This window comes from Microplitis mediator, chromosome 5 (assembly GCF_029852145.1).
Source record: "Microplitis mediator isolate UGA2020A chromosome 5, iyMicMedi2.1, whole genome shotgun sequence".
Classification (NCBI taxonomy): domain Eukaryota; kingdom Metazoa; phylum Arthropoda; class Insecta; order Hymenoptera; family Braconidae; genus Microplitis; species Microplitis mediator.
This window is the reverse complement of record NC_079973.1, coordinates 1,947,072-1,968,169: the sequence shown is the minus strand read 5'-3', so window position 1 is coordinate 1,968,169 and position 21,098 is coordinate 1,947,072. Positions and strand designations below refer to the sequence as shown.

The following is a 21,098-nucleotide window of genomic DNA, read 5'->3' as shown; positions in this document are numbered from 1 at the left end:
TTTTTTTATTATAAATTATAATAAATATAAATTCTATATAACCATCAAGGATAAACATTACAATAAAAAAAATTTTTGATCGTCATTATTATTATTAACTGACAGCAAATAATTACAATTACTCACAACAAATCCTCTGATAGTTTAAATATAAAATTACTATTAGTCTATTATTAAATTAACAAGTATCAATTGAAGTAATGATTGCGTCCACGTTTAGCCAACAGCTCATCTCAATACGTCAATTATGATTTTTTATTATCAAGAAGCTGCGTTAGATCATAACGATTCTGTTTAAAATCATCTCCCGCCGATAAACCGGCGTCTGTTCATTAAAATATTCGTATTATTTTATTTTCGCGCCACTGCTACTCATCAAATTTAAATTAAGCCGACCGTGAATTAAATCCCTCTATAGCTTTATATCAATCAGCTGTAAAAATAACCCGGTTTGAAGTTCATGGAAAATTTCCATCAAAATTATTCCTTTATACCAGCATTCATTACTCATTACAACTGTCGACTTATCTAAATTATTCTAGACACTCCTTTAATAATTATTTTACAACGCATTTATCATCCGATCAATGACAAATAACCCCTGCACCTTTTATCATTATTATCATTATCATTTCATCCCTGATATGGTCACGCAGTCATAAAGTTAATTGTCCACCTTCTGTTGTATTTGCACGCGAGCTCTTATCTATTCATTTTTTATATATCTATATATTTATATAGATCTACCTGCTTCTATAAAAATCCACACGGTCAGAGGATGTCCAATCTATACAACACTAAAATCAACTGCATATACATATGTATAAATATATAATAATATACAAAATTATATGGACATAAAATAATTTAGTTAAGTACTGGAATAACCTTGACCCCAATCTTTTTTTTTGGGTTTATAAATTTACATATTTATTTAAATTAATTGAATTACAAAATTTCGATGATACTGAAGTCAGTTGACGTCTAATAATTTTTGAATTTTTTTTAAAATCATCACTTGGGAAATAACTTCTGTTGTTTTAAATTTTAAATTTTCATGGCGGGAAATATTTAAAAAATTCCGCCTTTTTTTTATTTTTTACATGAGGTTTTTTTTAATTGATTTCGGAAAAAAAAATCCAAAAATTGTTAAGTGTCTTCTAATTACGGGATCATAATTTTTAATCACGTGATCTAGAGGAAAATGAGATAAATGTTTTTTTTTAAACCAAATTTCGCTGTAGCCAAATTTTCCCCATTTTCCTCTAGATCACGTGATTAAAAATTATGATCCCGTAATTAGAAGACAATTTACAATTTTTTGATTTTTTTTTTTCCGAAATCAATTAAAAAAAACCTCATGTAGAAAATAAAAAAAAGGCGGAATTTTTCAAATATTTCCCGCCATGAAAATTGAAAATTTAAAAAAAAGGGAAGTTATTTTGTAAGTAATAATTTTTAAAAAAATTATTAGACGTCAATACAGCGAAATTTGGTTTAAAAAAAAAAAATTTATTTTTCATTGGATTTTTTTATTTTTAATAGGAAGTCCTTGAAAAAGATAAAGAAAGATCTAAAATACAAAAGATCCAGCGTTAACTAGAAAGCACGACCTAAAATGCAAATCACATCTTCATATATTTTTACCCGCAATCTTGATTAATGTCCGATAATAACTCACGTAACTGCCCGTGTATCGGAAGTAATTTAAAAAAAAAAAAGAAATTGTTTTTTTATCTAAAATTCACTTTTTAATTTGAATTTGAATTTAAATTTGCATTTGAATTTTTCCGTTAATTAATATTTAATTATTTTTCATTTTGCTGCAGATAACAATCGAACATGATATTTTTTATCACGCACAGCGAGATCATGTGACAATGCAGAAATAATTTTCTAGTGTCAAGGTTGCGGTATGTATTTAATAGACACATCGTTTACACATGTCCCAGGTGGATCGTTTACGGTTATTTTATACGTTTGTCAATTGCGAGCAGTTATAATAAAACGTAAAACAAATATTATTAATTTTAATTGTGTAATGTGTGGAGTTGCTCCAGATCGAACGTCACGGCCATGATGGATATCGGATGACGGGTTATTACTTTAATTTCCGATAAACTTCTGTAGAAAATATCAAATTACAAAACGAGAACATGTAATTCTATTGCGTCGTTATTGGGGTAGAATTCCAGTTTGAATTGTAAAGAGAATCGTTGGGGAAGTGAATAATAGGGGCTCGGAATGCCGTGAATGAGGCATTATAGTAAGGGTTAAATCCTGTTCTGGTTTGCTGTGGAATGCCTGCTAAGCCAGTTGGTAAACGCGAGTCGTATCTGCAACTTTGGCGAGAGTTTGTTGGCCATCATCACGCTTATAATAACGCCGCTCAAAGGCGCGTTGTTTTTATTGTAAGTTAAATATATATAGATATGTTTTTATTCATTACTTTAATAAATTGTCAAGATATGAGGCCGTTATTGATGTGATGGAAAATAAGCCGCGGCAACGGAAACGTTTAAAACGGGAAACTTTTATTTAAATAATTACGCAATTTTACTCTGACATCTCAATCATTGGAAAATTGTTTGGATTTTTCTTTTTCTGTATGGAAAAATTTTTTAATTTATTTAATGGATACTTTTTTTTACAAGACGCCGGCTGCTATGAACATTGCGACGGTTGTTCCAGTCCCTGAGACTCCGATTGATGATTCAGTGAGTGAGCAGGATGCGAATTCTTATAAAGGACGTAAGTTTTAATTTAAATTCTATTTTTTGTTTACTATTTTTATAAAAATTTTTTCAAAAACCGATTTTTTAAAATAAATTGTCACAGTTCTGGTGATTTTTCGGAACCGTAATTAGAATTTTTAATTTAATTTTGGTTAATATCCAAGTCGATAATTTGAATAATTTGAATAAAAATAATCAATGTTTTATAATTAATTTTCATTTTTACTGCAATGGGGTAAAATGGACACTCAAATAATTAATTAATTTTTCATTTTTTTTTAAATCAATTTTTTAAAAAATATTGATAATTTTGATAATACTGAAGTTAGCAGACGTCTAATAATTTTTGGATTTTTTTTTAGACGATAAAATATTAAAAAAAAATATTTGAAAAAATTGCACCTGTAGTTTTTTAAATTTTCTACATGTGCATATTTTTATATTATTTTTTTGCAATTGATTTATTGAAAAACGAAAATTCAAAAATTTTTAAATGTCGGCTAACTTCAGTATCATATAATTTTGTACTGTCCATTTTACCTCTTCTTATAATTAAATTAATGATTAATTTATTTTTAAATTCCAATTTAGTTGACATAAAAAATAAAAATTAATAGAAATTTATCTCTAGTCTATTGGTCTATTTATTGCGTGATTAATTAATAATTAATATTAATTTTTTGATTAAAATATAATTAGTGCCACTTACGAATGACATCGACTCCATTTATTCAATGCCAGATTAATTAACAAAAAAATACTTTAATTATTTAAAATCAGCGAGTTCTCTTAATGAATCAAAAATAATTTTTTTTTATAATTAATTAATTATTCGATTACTAAAAAAAAATTTTGAATAAATTTCGACCGTACCGATGGAGTTTGAATAAATCGACCCAAGTTGTAGCGCACTCTACAGTCAACATTTTTTGCGCAGGATAGAAACTCTGTAAAAAATATTTTTTAAATTTGAAAAATAAAAAAATAAGAAGCGAATCTCTACTGTTTGAACATGCGTTTAATAACTCAAACAATATTTGGTAACTATAAGACTAAAAAAGCAAAACCGGTTAATAAAAAGTTAGTCGAGTTTCTCACGTTGTCGATTAAATTGAAAATATAAATAAATTATAAATCTACTACGCCATAAAAAACAAACTGACGACTCATCGTCAACGGGCCATTACATATTCTGTTCTTACAACTTTGACCTTGATCCCCTGTTATGACATAAAAATAATAAAATTTATATCACAAAACCCACCATTCAAAATTTTACTCAAAACCGCTAATTTTATAAAACAATACATTTTTTTTCACAACTCTTACGTAAATTTTTTTCTGCATCTAATCTCAATCTTTATCCAACAATTATCAGATCTAATTAAAATTATTCATTAAAAAAAAAAAAAAACAACTTCGTATCCGCAAAGAAAAATATTTTGCCGCCATTATTTTAAAATTTATAATAATAAAAATTAAGATGGGTGTGAATACCGAAATTAGCACGATCCTGAAGTTAGCAGACAATTAAAAATTTTTGGATTTTTTTTTTGGACAATTAAATTTGAAGAAAAAATAAACTAAAAAAATGCACATGTAGAAAATTAAAAAAACTACAGGTGCAATTTTTTAAAATATTTTTTTTTTTATAATTTATCGTTTTTAAAAAAAATCCAAAAATTATTAGACGTCAGTTAACTTCAGTTTCACAAATTAGCCAACTAATAATTTATGGATTTAAAAAAAAATGATAAATCATAAAAAAAAAATATTAAAAAAAAATGCACTTGTAGTCTTTTAAATTTTCTACACGTGCATATTTTTTTTTTTTTTTTTTTATTCAAATTTAATTGTTAAAAAAAAATCAAAAAACTTTTAATTGTCTGCTAACTTCAGTATCATGAGTGTGAATGTAGCTGACGATCATTAATTTTAAAAATTAAAAAAAAAAAAAAATGCGCATTTATAAAATTTGAAAATTCGAATGTGCATTTTTTTCATTTTTATATTTTTAATTGTTTAATTTGTTTATTTGTAATTTGAAATTCGTCTCGTCTGCTACATTCACCCTCATAAAATTAAGTCTTATAAATTATGACAATATTTATTTAACTTTAATCAGATCATTTTTGAATTATTTTGACAATCCTTGAAAAAAAAAAATTTCCACTGATTGCTTAATTTTTGTCCTTGTAAATGTTCCTGGAAGCCAAAGTTTTATTTGCCGTAAAATTTAAGATTTTAAGTAAAATTGCAGACACCACAAAGTTGAGGACACTGGACACTGAAAAATAATGTCGCAAGTTTATTGCCTAGGGTAATAGCTCTCTTAGTTTTGCTTTCAGCATACACGTACACAATAAATTTTTTTTATTCATAAGATTTTTTTACAATAAAATTTTATTATTAAATTACTGGATTTACTGGTTAATCTTTTTTTTATTTTTGTTAAATAAATATATTATTAAGTAATAACAAAAAAAATAATTAAATTTACCATTAAAAATTTATTAAAATAAATACGCAGCTTAAACGTCATTAAATAATCATCACTGAGTCACCTAATACATTAGTATATTTCCGGTAAATTTATTTACTAAAAATTATAACATAAAAAAATATAAATAAATATTTGTCAGGAAATAGTAAAAAATATTTCAACGCCCATTAATATTTCAATTGTATCCATTAATTTTATATAAATGTTAAATAACTAAATATATGATAATGATAACAATAATCACTTTTTAATTATTTTTTTTTTACACCCAAAAAAAGGAGTTTTTGAAGTAAAAAATTTTACCCGCCCAAAGAAAATTTTTACTTGACCTAAGAATTTTTCCGCATGAAATGAAAAAATTTTCAAGCCCTTAGAAAATTTATGATCCTAAAGTTGTCAATTAAAAATTTTCGGATTTTTTTTTCAACAAATGAATTACAAAAAAAAAAAACCAAAAAAATGCACATGTAGAAAATTTCCAAAACTATACATGCAATTTTTTTAAATATTTTTTTTCTGTAATTTATCGTGTAAAAAAAAATCCAAAAATTCTCAGACGTCGGCTAACTTCCGATCGTGAAAATTTATGATACTGAAGTTAGCCGACGTCCAATAATTTTTTGATTTTTTTTTAAACAATAAATTATAAAAAAAAAATATTTGAAAAAATTGCACATGTAGTTTTTAAAATTTTCTACATGTGCATATTTTTATTTTTTTTTTAAATTAAGTCGTTGAAACAAAAATTCGAAAATTCTTAACTGTCTGCTAACTTCCGTATCGTGAAAATTTTCCTTTTAATTTCATAATGAAAAATTTTTTTATGTCAACAAATCCTTTTTTTTTTTATGCCCAGTTATCGTAATGTTGAGTCGGTAATAGCGCAATAAATGGTAATTTGAAACGTAACTAAATGGTATTTACGACAGCCGGTGAGTTGTTCATCAGTAAAATTTAATCAACAATTGCATGCTACGGTGATGATGCTCTTGAAGTTTTATGTAACAGTATCTAACTAACGCGTTAATATTACACCTGACGAGTCAACCTTAACCCTAAGTTTCCTCGACACTGATACCATCTCATTGTTACTGACATGCAATATTTGTTTTTTATATTCATACATATACCTTTACTATATTTATTTATTTATTATTTAAACAATCTACAATTACATTTATTATCTTACTCCAATATTTTCCACTACGTCGTTGCCGGTTAAAAATTCCTGATTCATATTTTAAATTTGTAATTTTTCTGATGACTTAATTTATAATCGTCTTTTAATTTTTCTCCAAGTATCGAGAATAAAATTAAATATATAAGATTACAACTGACTGCGCATCTTAATGATTGACGAGACAAAGATTATATCCAAGATATTTACTATTAACTATTAACTATTACCTAGTAATTTATAATTCCTTTGTGTTTCCTTGAAAATAAATTAAATCAGTGTTATTTCAAGTATCTAAAGTTTTTTATTGCACGTCTCCGATGCGGTAAAAAAATAATTACCGTTCAAAAACAATGAAATTCGTGATATTTATCATCTTTCGCGTGTTCCCTACGCGCAGAAAAAATTTTAGTAAAAATTACCTGAAAAGTTTGATACTGTGGAGATATTTGGTAAATATATAAATTTTTCCCATGCCCATTGTAAATATATACTTGGCAGCATGTAAATGAAGTGCGATTTTTACAAACAACATAATAAAAATTTAGTTACTGGCTAGATGTCCTTACAGTACGAAACTTTATGGGTAATTGTTACTCAAAAATTATCTGCGTGTATCTAGATCAATTAAATTTTTTTTTTTACAGTTAAAAAATAATTTTTGTGATTAATTTTATTTTTTGTACTGAAGTACGCATAATTAAAAAATAAATAAAAATATCGCGGCCTGGGCTCGAACCAGGAACCTCTGAGTTCAATCCTTTATCCCCTACACTGTCCATCTTACGGCATTCAAAAAAAAATTATTTATATGAAAATTTATTTAATCAACGGAGGAAGCTAGTCTGAGATACAAAAAAAAAAGAGGATATTTTTGTGATTTTTTTTCTCAGAGTATCTTCTTTATAAAAATTTTGAAAATTTGGGACATTATTAAGCATCATCCCAAGAATGTTCTGCTAAATTTTCATAAGAAAATATTGAAAAATAAGCCAATGGTAGTGGGGAGAGACGAGTCACCTCAAAAGTCTCCATGCCGTAAGCAGGATACATGACTCCCTCATCTGAAATAGAAAAACCAAAATAATTTCTTCAGTACATGAGTTTGGATTTGAACGAAGGGATGAACAAAATATTCATTTTGGAATTTTTGGTAAAGGTGCAATCAAAAAACTCTGATTTTCGCCAAAAATTGTTCTTTTAGTTTAATTAAAAAATAAGTAGTAACTGAAAAAAAAAAATCCTTCGTTCGAATTTAAGATAAACTTATGTACTAAAGAAATTTTTTTTTGGTTTTTTTATTTCAGATGAAGCAGTCATGAGTTATCCTGTCTACGGCCACACGACTTATGTCAAAACCATTTTCCAATTGTCTATAATATAAATTTAATTATTAATTACCAGCAAATACAGAAGCCGGCACTTGAAACACCAAAAAAATTTTGATAAATCTGTTTACTGAATTTTAGCAATATAATTTACTGGCAAATTAAATTGTCATACATTTTTAAAAATAAAAATTGTTCGAGTGTAAGTAAAACATGACATCCGCCACTGAACAAGTGTTTGAATCTCTGAATATTTGAATAATTTTGTTTAATTCCAAGTTTTATGTCGACATATATATATATTTATAACATATTATCAAAATTTATATGAGTGGTATGAACAAGGTTAGAGAACTGTTTGCTCGAATAATATCAGGCATTATTACAAATGCTCTTATTATCATCTACAAATTAACTTTCTGAGATGCTCGAGTACACTTGATGTAATATATGTGGATATATATTATAACCGGGTCAAAACCGCAGGTGGACGACTGTTTACTTAGCTACCGCTACTAATATAACAGTCTCTTTTATTTACTTACTGCTACTTCAATTAAATTTCAATTACTTTTTTTTTTCGCTTAATTAATATCTCATATTATACGACATGACTCGAAATTTTTTTTGAAAAAAAAATCTAAATTACTAACTATTAACATTTTTAATTGCACGCGTCATCTTCTATTAAATAATTAAATTTTTTCATTTTTCAATTCATTAATTTTTTTTAATTTCTAACAATAATTTAAGATCTCAATTTTTAATCATTTTTTTATTTCAATTAAAAAAAAATTAATGTGGGTAATGATAAGAATCGATGCGATGTACAAGACCGTAATTTCTGATAAAAGTAATGAGTGACACACTGATTTAGTTTAAAATTAATCGAGGGACAGACATGTGGGTGTCATTTGTCTAGGGAGATTTTGAGCGAAGGTGAGATGAGTAATCGAGAAAGAGATGGTAAGAAAGATGTTACGAAGTGAGTAGAGAGTAAAATGGTCCGAGAAGACCCAGAACACGATATAATACGATGGAGAACACATAACATAACACGAATCAAGCACACATAACACATAACACGGGGAACACTGTGTGATATCTCCTGGAGAGGGAAAGTGAGATCGAGGGGGGATACTTGCCGATATATGAAGGCGAAATCGCGGGTCGCGCACTCGATAATCCAACTGTACCCTCGTGTACTCATGTTTTGATTTTTTTGTTTAAAAATTTGTTTTTTTTTTTTATATAAAACAACTGACTGGTGACCGTTTGTTCCGATCTTGTTTTTTTTTTTTTTTTGTTTTCTCATAAAAAAATATTTTTTGGTGACACTTTACGAGGATTTAGATAAAAATGAGTAAATCGTGGAAAGGTATGTTTGCAAATTTAATTTATTAGACTAAAAAAAATTTATGATCACTTACACACTTTTTTTAAAAAAAAATTTAATTTGATTTGTCAGTAAAAATAAATAACGAGTAAGTTGAATGGAAAATTTTAAATTTGAAAAAAGTAGATCGTGTCAATGGTACGAGTGTAATAAAAAATTAATTAGTTAAGATTTGAGAAATAAAAAAAGTAATTAAGACGATAAATTGATCGGTATTACAATAAAACCATTTTTATCTCGCTTAAATGCTTTGAAGAATTTTTATTTTATCTACGACACCGCAATACAACCGGCTACTGACATATATTTATTTACCTAGTCATATAATACCACGTTAGTTGCTCCTACATGTCCATATCGTTCGTTAATTATAATACCCGCCATTAAGATAAGGTCAACCAGATCAAATTGAACATCACGAAATAAATTTAATTATTTTATTATTCACCACAAAAATAATTATTTTTAAAAACCACCGAAATTTGAACTAAAAAAAATTTTTTAATTTTTCCAGGCGCGAAAGATTTCTTAGGATTAGAAGAAGTTTCTAAAATCGAGTTCTTAGTTCCACTATTCAGTGAAGCACTCGGTACATTTTTATTGGTTTTAATTGGATGTGCATCATGCATCACATGGGAGGAAACAAAACCACCGACAGTAATTCACATCGCATTTACATTTGGTCTCGCAGTTGCTGCACTAGCTCAGGTAAAAAAAAAAATTTATATATTTTTTACTTCCTCTATTTTATTTGTCTGCATTAAAAAATGATCTGAATATAAATTTTATTAAGTGAATAAATATATACATATATATATGTTTGCTGTACTATATAAATATATATATATTTATTTAACATTCAAAACACGCGGCAACCTTGCGACGTTAGATATTCTATAAAAATATAAAAATCTAAATATTCCACGTGGTCGAGATTGCAAATAAAAGTTAAAAAAATATATATATATGTATGTAAATACTAGATAAATGTTACCGATGATGAGTTCCTTGAGATAATCGCCGTTGACCTCACGCATTAAGAGAAAGAGTTACCGCGATAGAGACCAAAAATCCCATTCACTAAATTTAATTCACATAAAAAAATATATTTATTTATTTATTTAATATTATAGTTGATTATAAATTATAAGTTGTAACATTTTATCTTTTTTCATCTTCATTTTGTTTTATTACAATAATATATAATTTCCCAGATATATAATTAAATGAAAGGTAAAAAACAATCGGATCGAATTTTAAAAAAAAAAATTTGATTTATTATTTAGATCCAATCTCATTTTTTATCAGCTCCTGCAAATATTAATTAGTAATTACTAATTATTAGCCCGAGTAAAAGTATAATTGCGTTGATGGGGATTAGGAGAGTGCGGAGTAAAGGGGAGAGATAAAAATTCAAATTTAAAATATATGAAAATAGAGGGAAGAGTAATTGGGAGGAAGAAAAGAGTCCTTTTAAATTAGCGAGCATATGCCGGTACAGAGATCTCAGGTGACCTCGGCCCCGAAAGAATTTATTACCTTCGTTGAGGAGCGAATGCATTACATGTAAGACACGAAGTTTTGGTGTGCAAAGTCACTCGCGATCAATCCCTGAGTATGCAGACGTACGCCTTCGTGTCAACAAATTTGTACCAATGACAATGTACACTAAGACGATAAGGTCGGGATAATTAAATGTAAATGTCACTATTATGCTACTTTTTATTATTATTATTATTTACATTTTATATTTGACATCCCAATTAAATCATTACACCGAAAATATATTTTTTTATCAAAACTTATTTATTAAAATACGTAATAAAAAAAAAATATTAAGATTTAACCTTTTGGTAAATGAAGAGTAAAGAGAAAGCATCCCCTACTATTCCATCATTTCAAACATATATTACGCACACATAGTTATTAGTTTTACATAATCGAACAATCAAATCAATCAAATCTAATCTAATAGTCGTTTAAAAAAAAAAAAAAATTAAATAGTGACATAATATTTTTTATTACAAAAATAAAATATTTTTTTACACAGAAATTTAATGAACTTTTTAAAAAATAAATAAATAAATAAATAAACACAATAAAAAAATAATTATTACATGTAATTTAGACTCATTAATCGTCAGGGGATTGACAAATGTCGAGTATGACCACACGAGTCTATGATTACGTAATTTACTAAAAATAACCGTGGGCGTTTTACCATCGTCTATATTTATATTTTTCATGAGATCGTTTCTCATCAAGAAGCGATAATTCTTCTTAATACACAATCCCGATCCTTAATCTTCAATACTTTAAGTACAATACATAATAGAGTATTAATAGTAAATATAAATATATTTACAAGACGAAAAAACCGCCCGGGGAGTGGGATATCCGTTGACACGAGTAACGAATTAGATTATCATATATCGCGTTAAAGTACTGGCAGTATGTATATATATATATATATATAATAGTGTAACATAGACAAGAGAAGGGTAAATAAGGCCGCGGATTCGCCCAAGGGGTCTAACTGTCGGATGGTGCAATTTGCCCCGGAGGCTCTGACAACCTACTACATCCACTCATTCTCCTCTTTCCGACTCGTAAAACTCCTTTACCCGACCAAGACGATGTCCACGAGTGCTCTGCATCCGTGCACTTGCCTTTCCCTCTCAAAGGCTTGTATTTTTTACTTCACTCCTTGTAACATTTAAACTCTTTTTCATGACTCATCAACTTATTCAAAAGTAAACAAACAATTTAAACCACTTCTTTAAACTTCAATCATTTACTCCGCCGAAATTTAAATAAACAATTAACCCGCGTTAATTTATCGCGGCTTGTTTCGCAGTTTAGACTTTTTTTTAAAAAAACACGCGCGTTTCATTAGTTTTTTTACGTAATCTTTAATTTATTGCGATTAAATCGGTTCGGTTGATCGAGTGCTTATATATATAAGTATATTAATATGTACTTGTATACTTAGGTATGTAATATACATGAATGTACACAAGTGTAATGTGGAATCGCGTGCCGCGAAAATGCCTCGAGCGATTCTTCATCGCGAATCTTACACTTGCAGTAAAATATAAATTATTATTATATATAGTAAGAGGAGTGTCAATTTGAATTTAAAATACTTTAATATGTACTTTTGTCCTAAAGGTTGGGCCGTTTTTATTTATTTATTTTTTTTTTTAAATTTGACCTTTGACAAAAAAATATTTAAATAAAATTTAAATACTAATTTTAATATACATTTTACAAGGTAATTAACCGGAGTTACTTGTTACTAGTTAATAAAAATTTGAATAAAAGACCGCTCCCGCCAATAATGCAACTGACGTAATTCAGTCGGATCATTGTCCGATTTTTGAATTCAAAAAAAAATAAATATTAATGTTTATTTAAATCTTGGCGCGCATTCATCTAAACCAACACAATTATCATTATCTCCAATTGAGCACTTGAATGCATCTTAATTAAGTCAACAATTTATTATTGACACACAAGTCATTGTTATCAAACTAATCAATCAAAACTAAGACGTCTTATTTCCCAACGTTCATTTTAATTGTCGTTTATTGTAAATAAATAAATATGTGTATTATTTAAATATAAGCGACGCGTGTGCGTCCTCGACCGCTAAATTGCAGTAGTAAGTAGTGTAGGTACAGCGCAATGGCAAAGTGGCCGATGCCTGGAGCTAAAATCCGCAACAAATAAGAGACAAAGTCTTAATTTAAATTCACATTAACACCTCGCACGATAAATTTATCCGCGATCAACACCCGTGATTAGTTTTGCTGTATATCGTGATAAATTGCTCTCTTATCTCAGCTTTTCCCTACAATCTCATAAATTATTTTTACAATAAATAATATATATGATATTTATTATATTAAAGTGACGTAATGTAAACATCAATAAATAATAAATAAATAAATAAATCATAAATAAATCCGTAAAGCGTGTTTTGAGTTCTTGTTGAGCGAAGAGAATGCGTGATTTGGTCAAAATCTCTAATGAAATTTTCTACTTGATGATGGAGTGATGTATTGATGTATGTATTACACTGTAAAAAATCACCGGGGTAAGTCCAAGCGGTGTAGGTGTTAAAATTATCAGTGTTAAATTTACCCCCGAAAGCGGTGTAAATATTCTAGACCGGTGTTAAAATAATGCCGCCGCCGGTGTAGATATTCTAGACCGGTGTTAAAATACTTTACTTTGTGAATATTTTTACTTACTCGATCACTATACTTGTTAATAAATGATATTTTTTATTTATTTTTATAAAGAACTGACATTTTTTGTGTTTTATAATCTTCAAAGTTAATACTCCAGGCGGACGCAATTTACCCCGCTTTTACACCGACATTACTCCACTTTTACACCTGCTACCCCACTTTTACACCGGTTACCCCGATTTAACACCGGTATTTCTAACACCGATATATTACTCCTCCTACACCGGTGTAATTTCATTTTTACACCGGGCGGTGTTAAAACGAGTTCACTTTTAACACCGCTCTTTTTACAGTGTACACTGTAAAAAATCACCGGGGTAAGTCCAATCGGTGTAGGTGTTAAAATTATCGGTGTTAAATTTACCCCCGAAAGCGGTGTGAAAATAACGCCGCTGCCGGTGTAAATATTCTGTACCGGTGTTAAAAAAAATTCTCCGGTGTTAAAATAACACCGCTGCCGATGTAAATATTCTAGACCGGTGTTAAAATAATGCCGCCGCCGGTGTAAATATTCTTTACCGGTGTTAAAATATTTTACTTTGTGAATATTTTTACTTACTCGATCACTATACTTGTTAATAAATGATATTTTTTATTTATTTTTATAAAGAACTGACATTTTTTGTGTTTTATAATCTTCAAAGTTAATACTCCAGGCGGACGCAATTTACCCCGCTTTTACACCGACATTACTCCACTTTTACACCTGTTACCCCACTTTTACACCGGTTACCCCGATTTAACACCGGTATTTCTAACACCGGTGTATTACTCCTCCTACACCGGTGTAATTTCATTTTTACACCGGGCGGTGTTAAAACGAGTCCACTTTTAACACCGCTCTTTTTACAGTGTACACTGTAAAAAATTACCGGGGTAAGTCCAATCGGTGTAGGTGTTAAAATTATCGGTGTTAAATTTACCCCCGAAAGCGGTGTGAAAATAACGCCGCTGCCGGTGTAAATATTCTGTACCGGTGTTAAAAAAAATTCTCCGGTGTTAAAATAACACCGCTGCCGATGTAAATATTCTAGACCGGTGTTAAAATAATGCCGCCGCCGGTGTAAATATTCTTTACCGGTGTTAAAATATTTTACTTTGTGAATATTTTTACTTACTCGATCACTATACTTGTTAATAAATGATATTTTTTATTTATTTTTATAAAGAACTGACATTTTTTGTGTTTTATAATCTTCAAAGTTAATACTCCAGGCGGACGCAATTTACCCCGCTTTTACACCGACATTACTCCACTTTTACACCTGTTACCCCACTTTTACACCGGTTACCCCGATTTAACACCGGTATTTCTAACACCGGTGTATTACTCCTCCTACACCGGTGTAATTTCATTTTTACACCGGGCGGTGTTAAAACGAGTCCACTTTTAACACCGCTCTTTTTACAGTGTACACTGTAAAAAATTACCGGGGTAAGTCCAATCGGTGTAGGTGTTAAAATTATCGGTGTTAAATTTACCCCCGAAAGCGGTGTGAAAATAACGCCGCTGCCGGTGTAAATATTCTGTACCGGTGTTAAAAAAAATTCTCCGGTGTTAAAATAACACCGCTGCCGATGTAAATATTCTAGATCGGTGTTAAAATAACGCCGCCGCCGGTGTAGATATTCTTTACCGGTGTTAAAATATTTTACTTTGTGAATATTTTTACTTACTCGATCACTGTAATTGTTAATAAATAATATTCTTTATTAATTTTCATAGAGAACTGACATTTTTTGTGTTTTATAATCTTTAAAGTTAATACTCCAAGCGGACGCAATTTACCCCGCTTTTACACCGACATTACTCCACTTTTACACCTGTTACCCCACTTTTACACCGATATTACTCCGTTTTTACACCGGTTACCCCGCTTTTACACCGATTTTACTCCGCTTTTACACCGGTTACTCTGATTTAACACCGGTATTTTTAACACCGGTGAATTACTCCTCCTACACCGGTTTAATTTAATTTTAACACCGGGCGGAGTTAAAATGAGTCCATTTTTAACACCGCTCTTTTTACAGTGTATATATCATATGTATAATGTATTACTAATATCTGTATTACACTACTTTTGTTAATTAACATTCATTGTAATGTATTTTGGAGGTCCGCAAGGAGCTATGACTCCATGGCCTTAAAACAATAAATAATAATAATAATAATAATGATAATAATAATAATAAATGTATGAATGATATTTTTTTAAATATATGTATTTTAAATTCAATTAAAAGGGTAATTGATAAATATAAGATAGGGTTCCCTTAATGGTAAAATAAAAATATATATCAGCGTAAAAGTTATTTTAGTAAGCGAATATAATGTCTGGGGGCTGTAGGTCAACATACCCTCGGGGCACAAAAATTGCCAACTAATTCTTCGAGAGAGGCTTTTATATACATATATATACATATAGTAATATAAAAATACAAACAAACGCAAAAGTGCGCTCACTTACTCGAGGACATCGCAGCCCCTGTCGTCATAAAAACTATTTTGTTATTTAAATCTATAAATTAAATTATTATTTTTCATATTAATTATTAATTATATATATATAAATTTTTTTATATATAATTGGAGTCAGTTTTTTATAAAAAAATCTAAACATGTAAATGCGGGACCCTGTCATTAAATTGATGATTTAAATTTATAAAAAATTTTACTAATTATTTGAAAAAAAATCATCTAATTGCATACTAATTTATTTATTTATTTATTTATTTATTTGTAATTGGAGTATAAGAAATTTGATGAAAAATAATGAATGGTCTAATTGTTTAGAATGAATAATTAATTATAGAAAAAAGGACACGAGGTAAAAATAATAATAAAAAATAAGCAAAAAAAAAAAGTAAAATAAATCGAATGAAGAGAATTACGCAATAGGTAACATGTTAGCGCATATGTGCTCAAAGAATAGCCTGGGGCTGCTGAAGACCTTGCTGTCGTGTATGAGAACTGGGTTGCCGGGTCCGAGCATTCGAGACCCATCAGACCAAGTGGTGTCTGTTTCGCCAAATAGAAGTTTAAATAGTTAATTTAGAGAGTACTCTAATAAATATAATTAAATTTATTCATTCATTAATGACCAGTTATTAAATAAATTAATTACTGTACTTGCAGGTGTTGGGACCAGTGTCTGGATGTCATGTGAACCCTGCGGTCACGGCGGGTCTTGTCGTTAGTGGTAAATGTTCATTGTTGAGAGCTATTTGTTATATTGTTTGTCAATGTTGTGGTGCTATTGCTGGTGCTGCTGTTTTGAAAGTAAATTTTTTTGTTATTATTTCGTTTGAAGGCTTAAGAAATTTTTTTTTTATTCTATTAATTGCCAATTTTTGTGCGCAGGTCGTCATACCGCCGGCGATTACCTCCCACGGAATAGGAGCGACGTCATTGGGTGACGGTATAGACAGTGGTCAGGGAATTCTAATGGAGGCAATAGTGACATTTCTTTTGGTCCTCGTCGTCCACGCAACCACTGATCCGAAACGTCGCGATACCGTCGGCTGGGCCCCTTTGGCCATCGGGCTGACAATAACTGTCGCTCATATGGCCGCGGTTCCTGTCACGGGCAGCAGCATGAATCCCGCGAGGTCTTTTGGGCCTGCGGTGATTCTTGGATCTTGGACTCATCAATGGATTTATTGGGTCGGTCCGGTCATTGGCGGGATTGTTGCCGGTGGGCTTTACAAATTGGGACTACGCGCCAAGTCCAAGGATGACGACGAAGCTTCTTATGATTTTTAAATTATTTTACGGCTGATGATTAGGGCATTGATTTTTTTAATTTTAGTTTTTTAATTATGCAGCTCTTATTATTTTTTACATAAAAAATTTTCGCGGTTTATTTAAATTAATTTTTAAATTTTATCCCAACTTAATATTTTATGGTCAAATAATTAGTCGATTTTTTTTCTTCAATTTTTTATTTAAAAAAAAGACCGAAAAGACGGATTTTAAAATTCAAATCCACTCAGTGTTCCGGAATTTGAAAAAAACGCTTCGTATGTAAAGTAAATATTATATTTCAATCCGAATTTACTCCGACTCAGAGTTTTAATTCTAAAATAAATTCCCCGCAGTAAATTTTACTCCGAGAAATTAAATAAAAAAACACATGCGCTCCACATTCACCGCGGATTGAATCCGCGGTCACTCCGAAAATTTTTCACCCAGAAAAAATAATAAAAACTGCATAATTTATCTCTAATTAGTATTGCCATATTTTTAAATTAAATTTAAAAAAAAGCTCATTCATTTTTTTTAATTAAAAACAATCATCTAATATAGTTTTTTTTTAATTATTAAGACTTGTATATATTGTACTTAAGAATAAAAAAATAAATTTTACTACAGTATTTTTATTTTCATTTAAATAATTACTAATTAATTTAATTCAATTTAATTACTAAGTTACTAAAAAAAACAAAAGTCTTATTTTAACCCACGCGATTTAAATAGAATAACAAAAATAGAACAGTAGAAAGTGTACCGTAGAAAATCAAGCAGTTTACTCTCAGCTCCCGCGTTGAAAAATTACTAACGATGTTAGAGAACGACGATATCGAGATCGCGAGTTACTTTAAGTCAAATTTGCTGGCTTGTCGGCAAGCGATCGACGAGGATTTCAAAAAATTCGCGTGTCTAAATACCAATGGCGAGCGGGTGTCTTTTTTGCTCAGCCATCCCGAGGCTCATTACCTCACTCTAGAAGTCGAAAACTGTCCAGTGAAAAACATCGAGAATGCGCTGAAAATAAAGGAAACCGGAAATAAATATTTCGGACAGGGTAATTATCTGCAGGCACTTGAAATTTATTCGAATGCTATTTTGGTGACTCCCAAAAAAGGTTCGTATTTAAATAAAATAAAAATCAAAATCAAAATCAATTGATCATTTAATTTTAAAAAATCAATTCTTTATTGTAGATCTAGGAATATTTTTAGCAAATCGTTCCGCGGCTCTGTACAATCTAGATCTACATGAACTCGCGCTCTCGGACGCAAATGAAGCCTTTCAAATCGGGTATCCCAAAGAACTGGCATACAAATTAGAAGAGCGACGCGCCCGATGTTATCTCGCACTCAAAAACAACACGCAGGCCATCGAGTCATTCAAAAAAACTCTGACAAATTTAGACGACACCAAATTACCGCTTGAAAAGAAGCAGAAACTGGAGATGGACATCCGGATGATGCTGGCAGTGATGGAAAAAGGAAAGGAGTTGAATAAATCAAACAAAAACAAAAACAATCTAGTCAAACAATCGACGTCTAGAAGCGAACTTCCAAAAATAGTCGACTGCAACCCGCTCTACCCGAACTGCAGTTCCGCGGTCGAGATCCGCGAGACCGCGGATGCGGGAAGACACGGGATCGCGACGCGCGACATTGAACCGGGGGAAGTTTTGATGGTTGAAAAGCCGCACAGTGCAATGCTGCTCGGGGAATACAGACTGAAAAATTGCCATTATTGTTTTAAAAAAAATATCGCGCCGTATCCAGCGGCGTGCGATACCTGCGCTATCATCGCGTACTGCAGCACCAGGTGCCGCGACGCTGACAGCAAAGCGCATCTCAATGAGTGCAAACTTCTGGCTCCTCTGTGGCTGTCCGACGCTTCCATCACCTGTCTGATGGCCATCAAAGCAATTTTGCAGAAGCCCTGGTCCAAATTGTTGGCTTTGAAAGATGATTTTTACAAAATTCGAACGTCTTTCAGACCTACTGCCGATCATACTTTCAAGGGAAGTGACTACTTCTCTTATTGGTCTCTCGGTAAGTAAAAGTCGAAAAAATATTTTTACAATTTATTGCAACTCATAAATTGTCTACTTATTTATTTAGTGACTCATGAGGATGAAAGAACTATGGATGATTTATTCCATCGCGCTTATATGACAGCATGGTTGCTACGAGTACTGAAATTAAGTTCTTATCTTCCGGATAACGTTAAATCAGAGCCGGGAGAACCGCTCACTGAAGACGAATTATACGCCGCAGATCTACTGTGCCATCATCTACAACTTTTGCAGTTTAATACTCACGAAATTTCCGAGATAGTCAAGCCCAGAGGGGAAGTTAATTTGGCCAAATGTAAAAGTAATTTTATTGGCGGCGGGTTGTACCCAACTCCTGCGCTGTTGAATCATTCTTGTAATCCAGGGATTGTTCGGTAACTTTTTCTTTTGTTATTAAAAAAGAAATTTGTAATTAATATCTATCACTAGTAATTTATTTTAATGACAGATAAATAAGAAGTTAATTCGCGATCATAATTTAGTTTAATTCCAAAAATCCTTGTCGTCGAATATTTTACTTGAATTAGACAAGAATAATTTCATCGCGATCTATTATCAAATCTAATTTATCTACTAGTAGATATGAATGATTAGAAATATTTTTTAATCTCAGAATTTGAAAAAAAAAATCGCTCTCTAATTTAAAACCAAAAAAAAATAAAATTCAAGCCGAGTTAAATTTATACATATACATTTAGATATTCCCGATAAAAATATATATTTACTATTAATTTAAAGTCATATCTCGTCATCAAATACTTTATCTATTTGAACCTCATACTTTTACTATCATCTATTATTAAATTTTATTTATCTATAGAAATATTCAACTGCAAAAAATTAAAGTTTCTTTTTTTTAAAAGAATTTGTGGCCACTGCTCTATTTTTTGACACATAAATGAATGAAAGTATAAAATAAAATTTAAATTACAATAGTGTGGTAAAAATATTGCACGAGTTTTTAAAATTAATTACGTGACTGCGTGTTTTCAAATTATTTTACTGAAATCTTTCTGGCAAAAGTTGATACCTCCCTCTGAAAAAAATTTTTTTCAGTTATTTTGTAGGCACAACAATGATAGTCCGTTCAATTCGAACCATAAGAAAAGGCACCGAAGTTTGTGACAATTATGGACCTCATTTCGCGACATCAGCGGAAGCGGATCGTAAGCGTAAATTGCGATTGAATTATTGGTTTGACTGCAACTGCGAAGCTTGCAACCAACATTGGCCGCTACTCAATGACATAAATCCCAAACTATTGAGGTAAAAAAATAACTAAAAAAAAAAAAAAGTTAATTAACAATTAATTTAATAAAAAACTTTGATGGGTTTCAGATTTAGATGCGAGACAGGAGCAGCCTGCGGCAACGTTCTGCGAGTGAACGTCGACTCAAACGAATTTATGGCCAACTGCAGCAAGTGCGGTAAGAGCACAAATATTATGAAAGGATTAAAAGCTCTTCAGGACACCGACGCGCTCTTCAAAGTCGCCTCGAGACATCTAGAAGACGGCGACAACTCCGAGGCACTGGACACTTATTTAAAAATACTGAAAATTCTTGACGAAACTCTTGCGCTGCCTATCAAAGACTACTACCTCTGTCAGCAGGGCGTCAAACTCACCATGTTACCGCTCGGCAACACGGCTGTGATATAAAGAAAAATTAATTAAAAAATGTACTACTAATTATCATAATTAAATAAATACGTAATCGATATATTTATGATTTTTATTTAACTGTAGATCGGTAAACGTATAAAATAATCAAGTAAGCAGTCGTAATTCTTATATTATCAGTAATTAATTTATATTAATTAATCAAACAATTAGTTTTTTTACCATATATCGTTGAGTAATTTTTAGAATTTTTTTTTCCACTG

General features: G+C 30.3%; 2 protein-coding genes across 3 annotated transcripts; both read left to right on the top strand.

The window, feature by feature from the left end:
* Window positions 1-1,973: 1,973 nt before the first annotated feature.
* LOC130669167 (aquaporin AQPAn.G-like) lies at window positions 1,974-17,300 on the top strand. Of its 2 annotated transcripts, XM_057471927.1 has the most exons (5): window positions 1,974-2,411; window positions 2,655-2,751; window positions 9,654-9,847; window positions 16,535-16,678; window positions 16,760-17,300. In XM_057471927.1, the coding sequence occupies exons 1-5, from the start codon at window positions 2,301-2,303 to the stop codon at window positions 17,159-17,161; spliced, it is 948 nt and encodes a 315-aa protein (XP_057327910.1). In that variant the 5' UTR covers window positions 1,974-2,300; the 3' UTR covers window positions 17,162-17,300. The 2 variants fall into 2 exon arrangements, with proteins under 2 accessions (XP_057327910.1, XP_057327911.1); XM_057471928.1 differs by lacking the exons at window positions 1,974-2,411; window positions 2,655-2,751 and adding an exon at window positions 8,939-9,121.
* A 597-nt stretch (window positions 17,301-17,897) lies between these two features.
* LOC130669162 (SET and MYND domain-containing protein 4) lies at window positions 17,898-20,935 on the top strand. The gene is made up of 5 exons (XM_057471917.1): window positions 17,898-18,263; window positions 18,343-19,191; window positions 19,261-19,588; window positions 20,271-20,480; window positions 20,553-20,935. Exons 1-5 carry the CDS (start codon window positions 17,960-17,962, stop codon window positions 20,872-20,874), a joined length of 2,013 nt encoding a protein of 670 aa, XP_057327900.1. The 5' UTR covers window positions 17,898-17,959; the 3' UTR covers window positions 20,875-20,935.
* The last annotated feature ends 163 nt before the right edge of the window (window positions 20,936-21,098 follow it).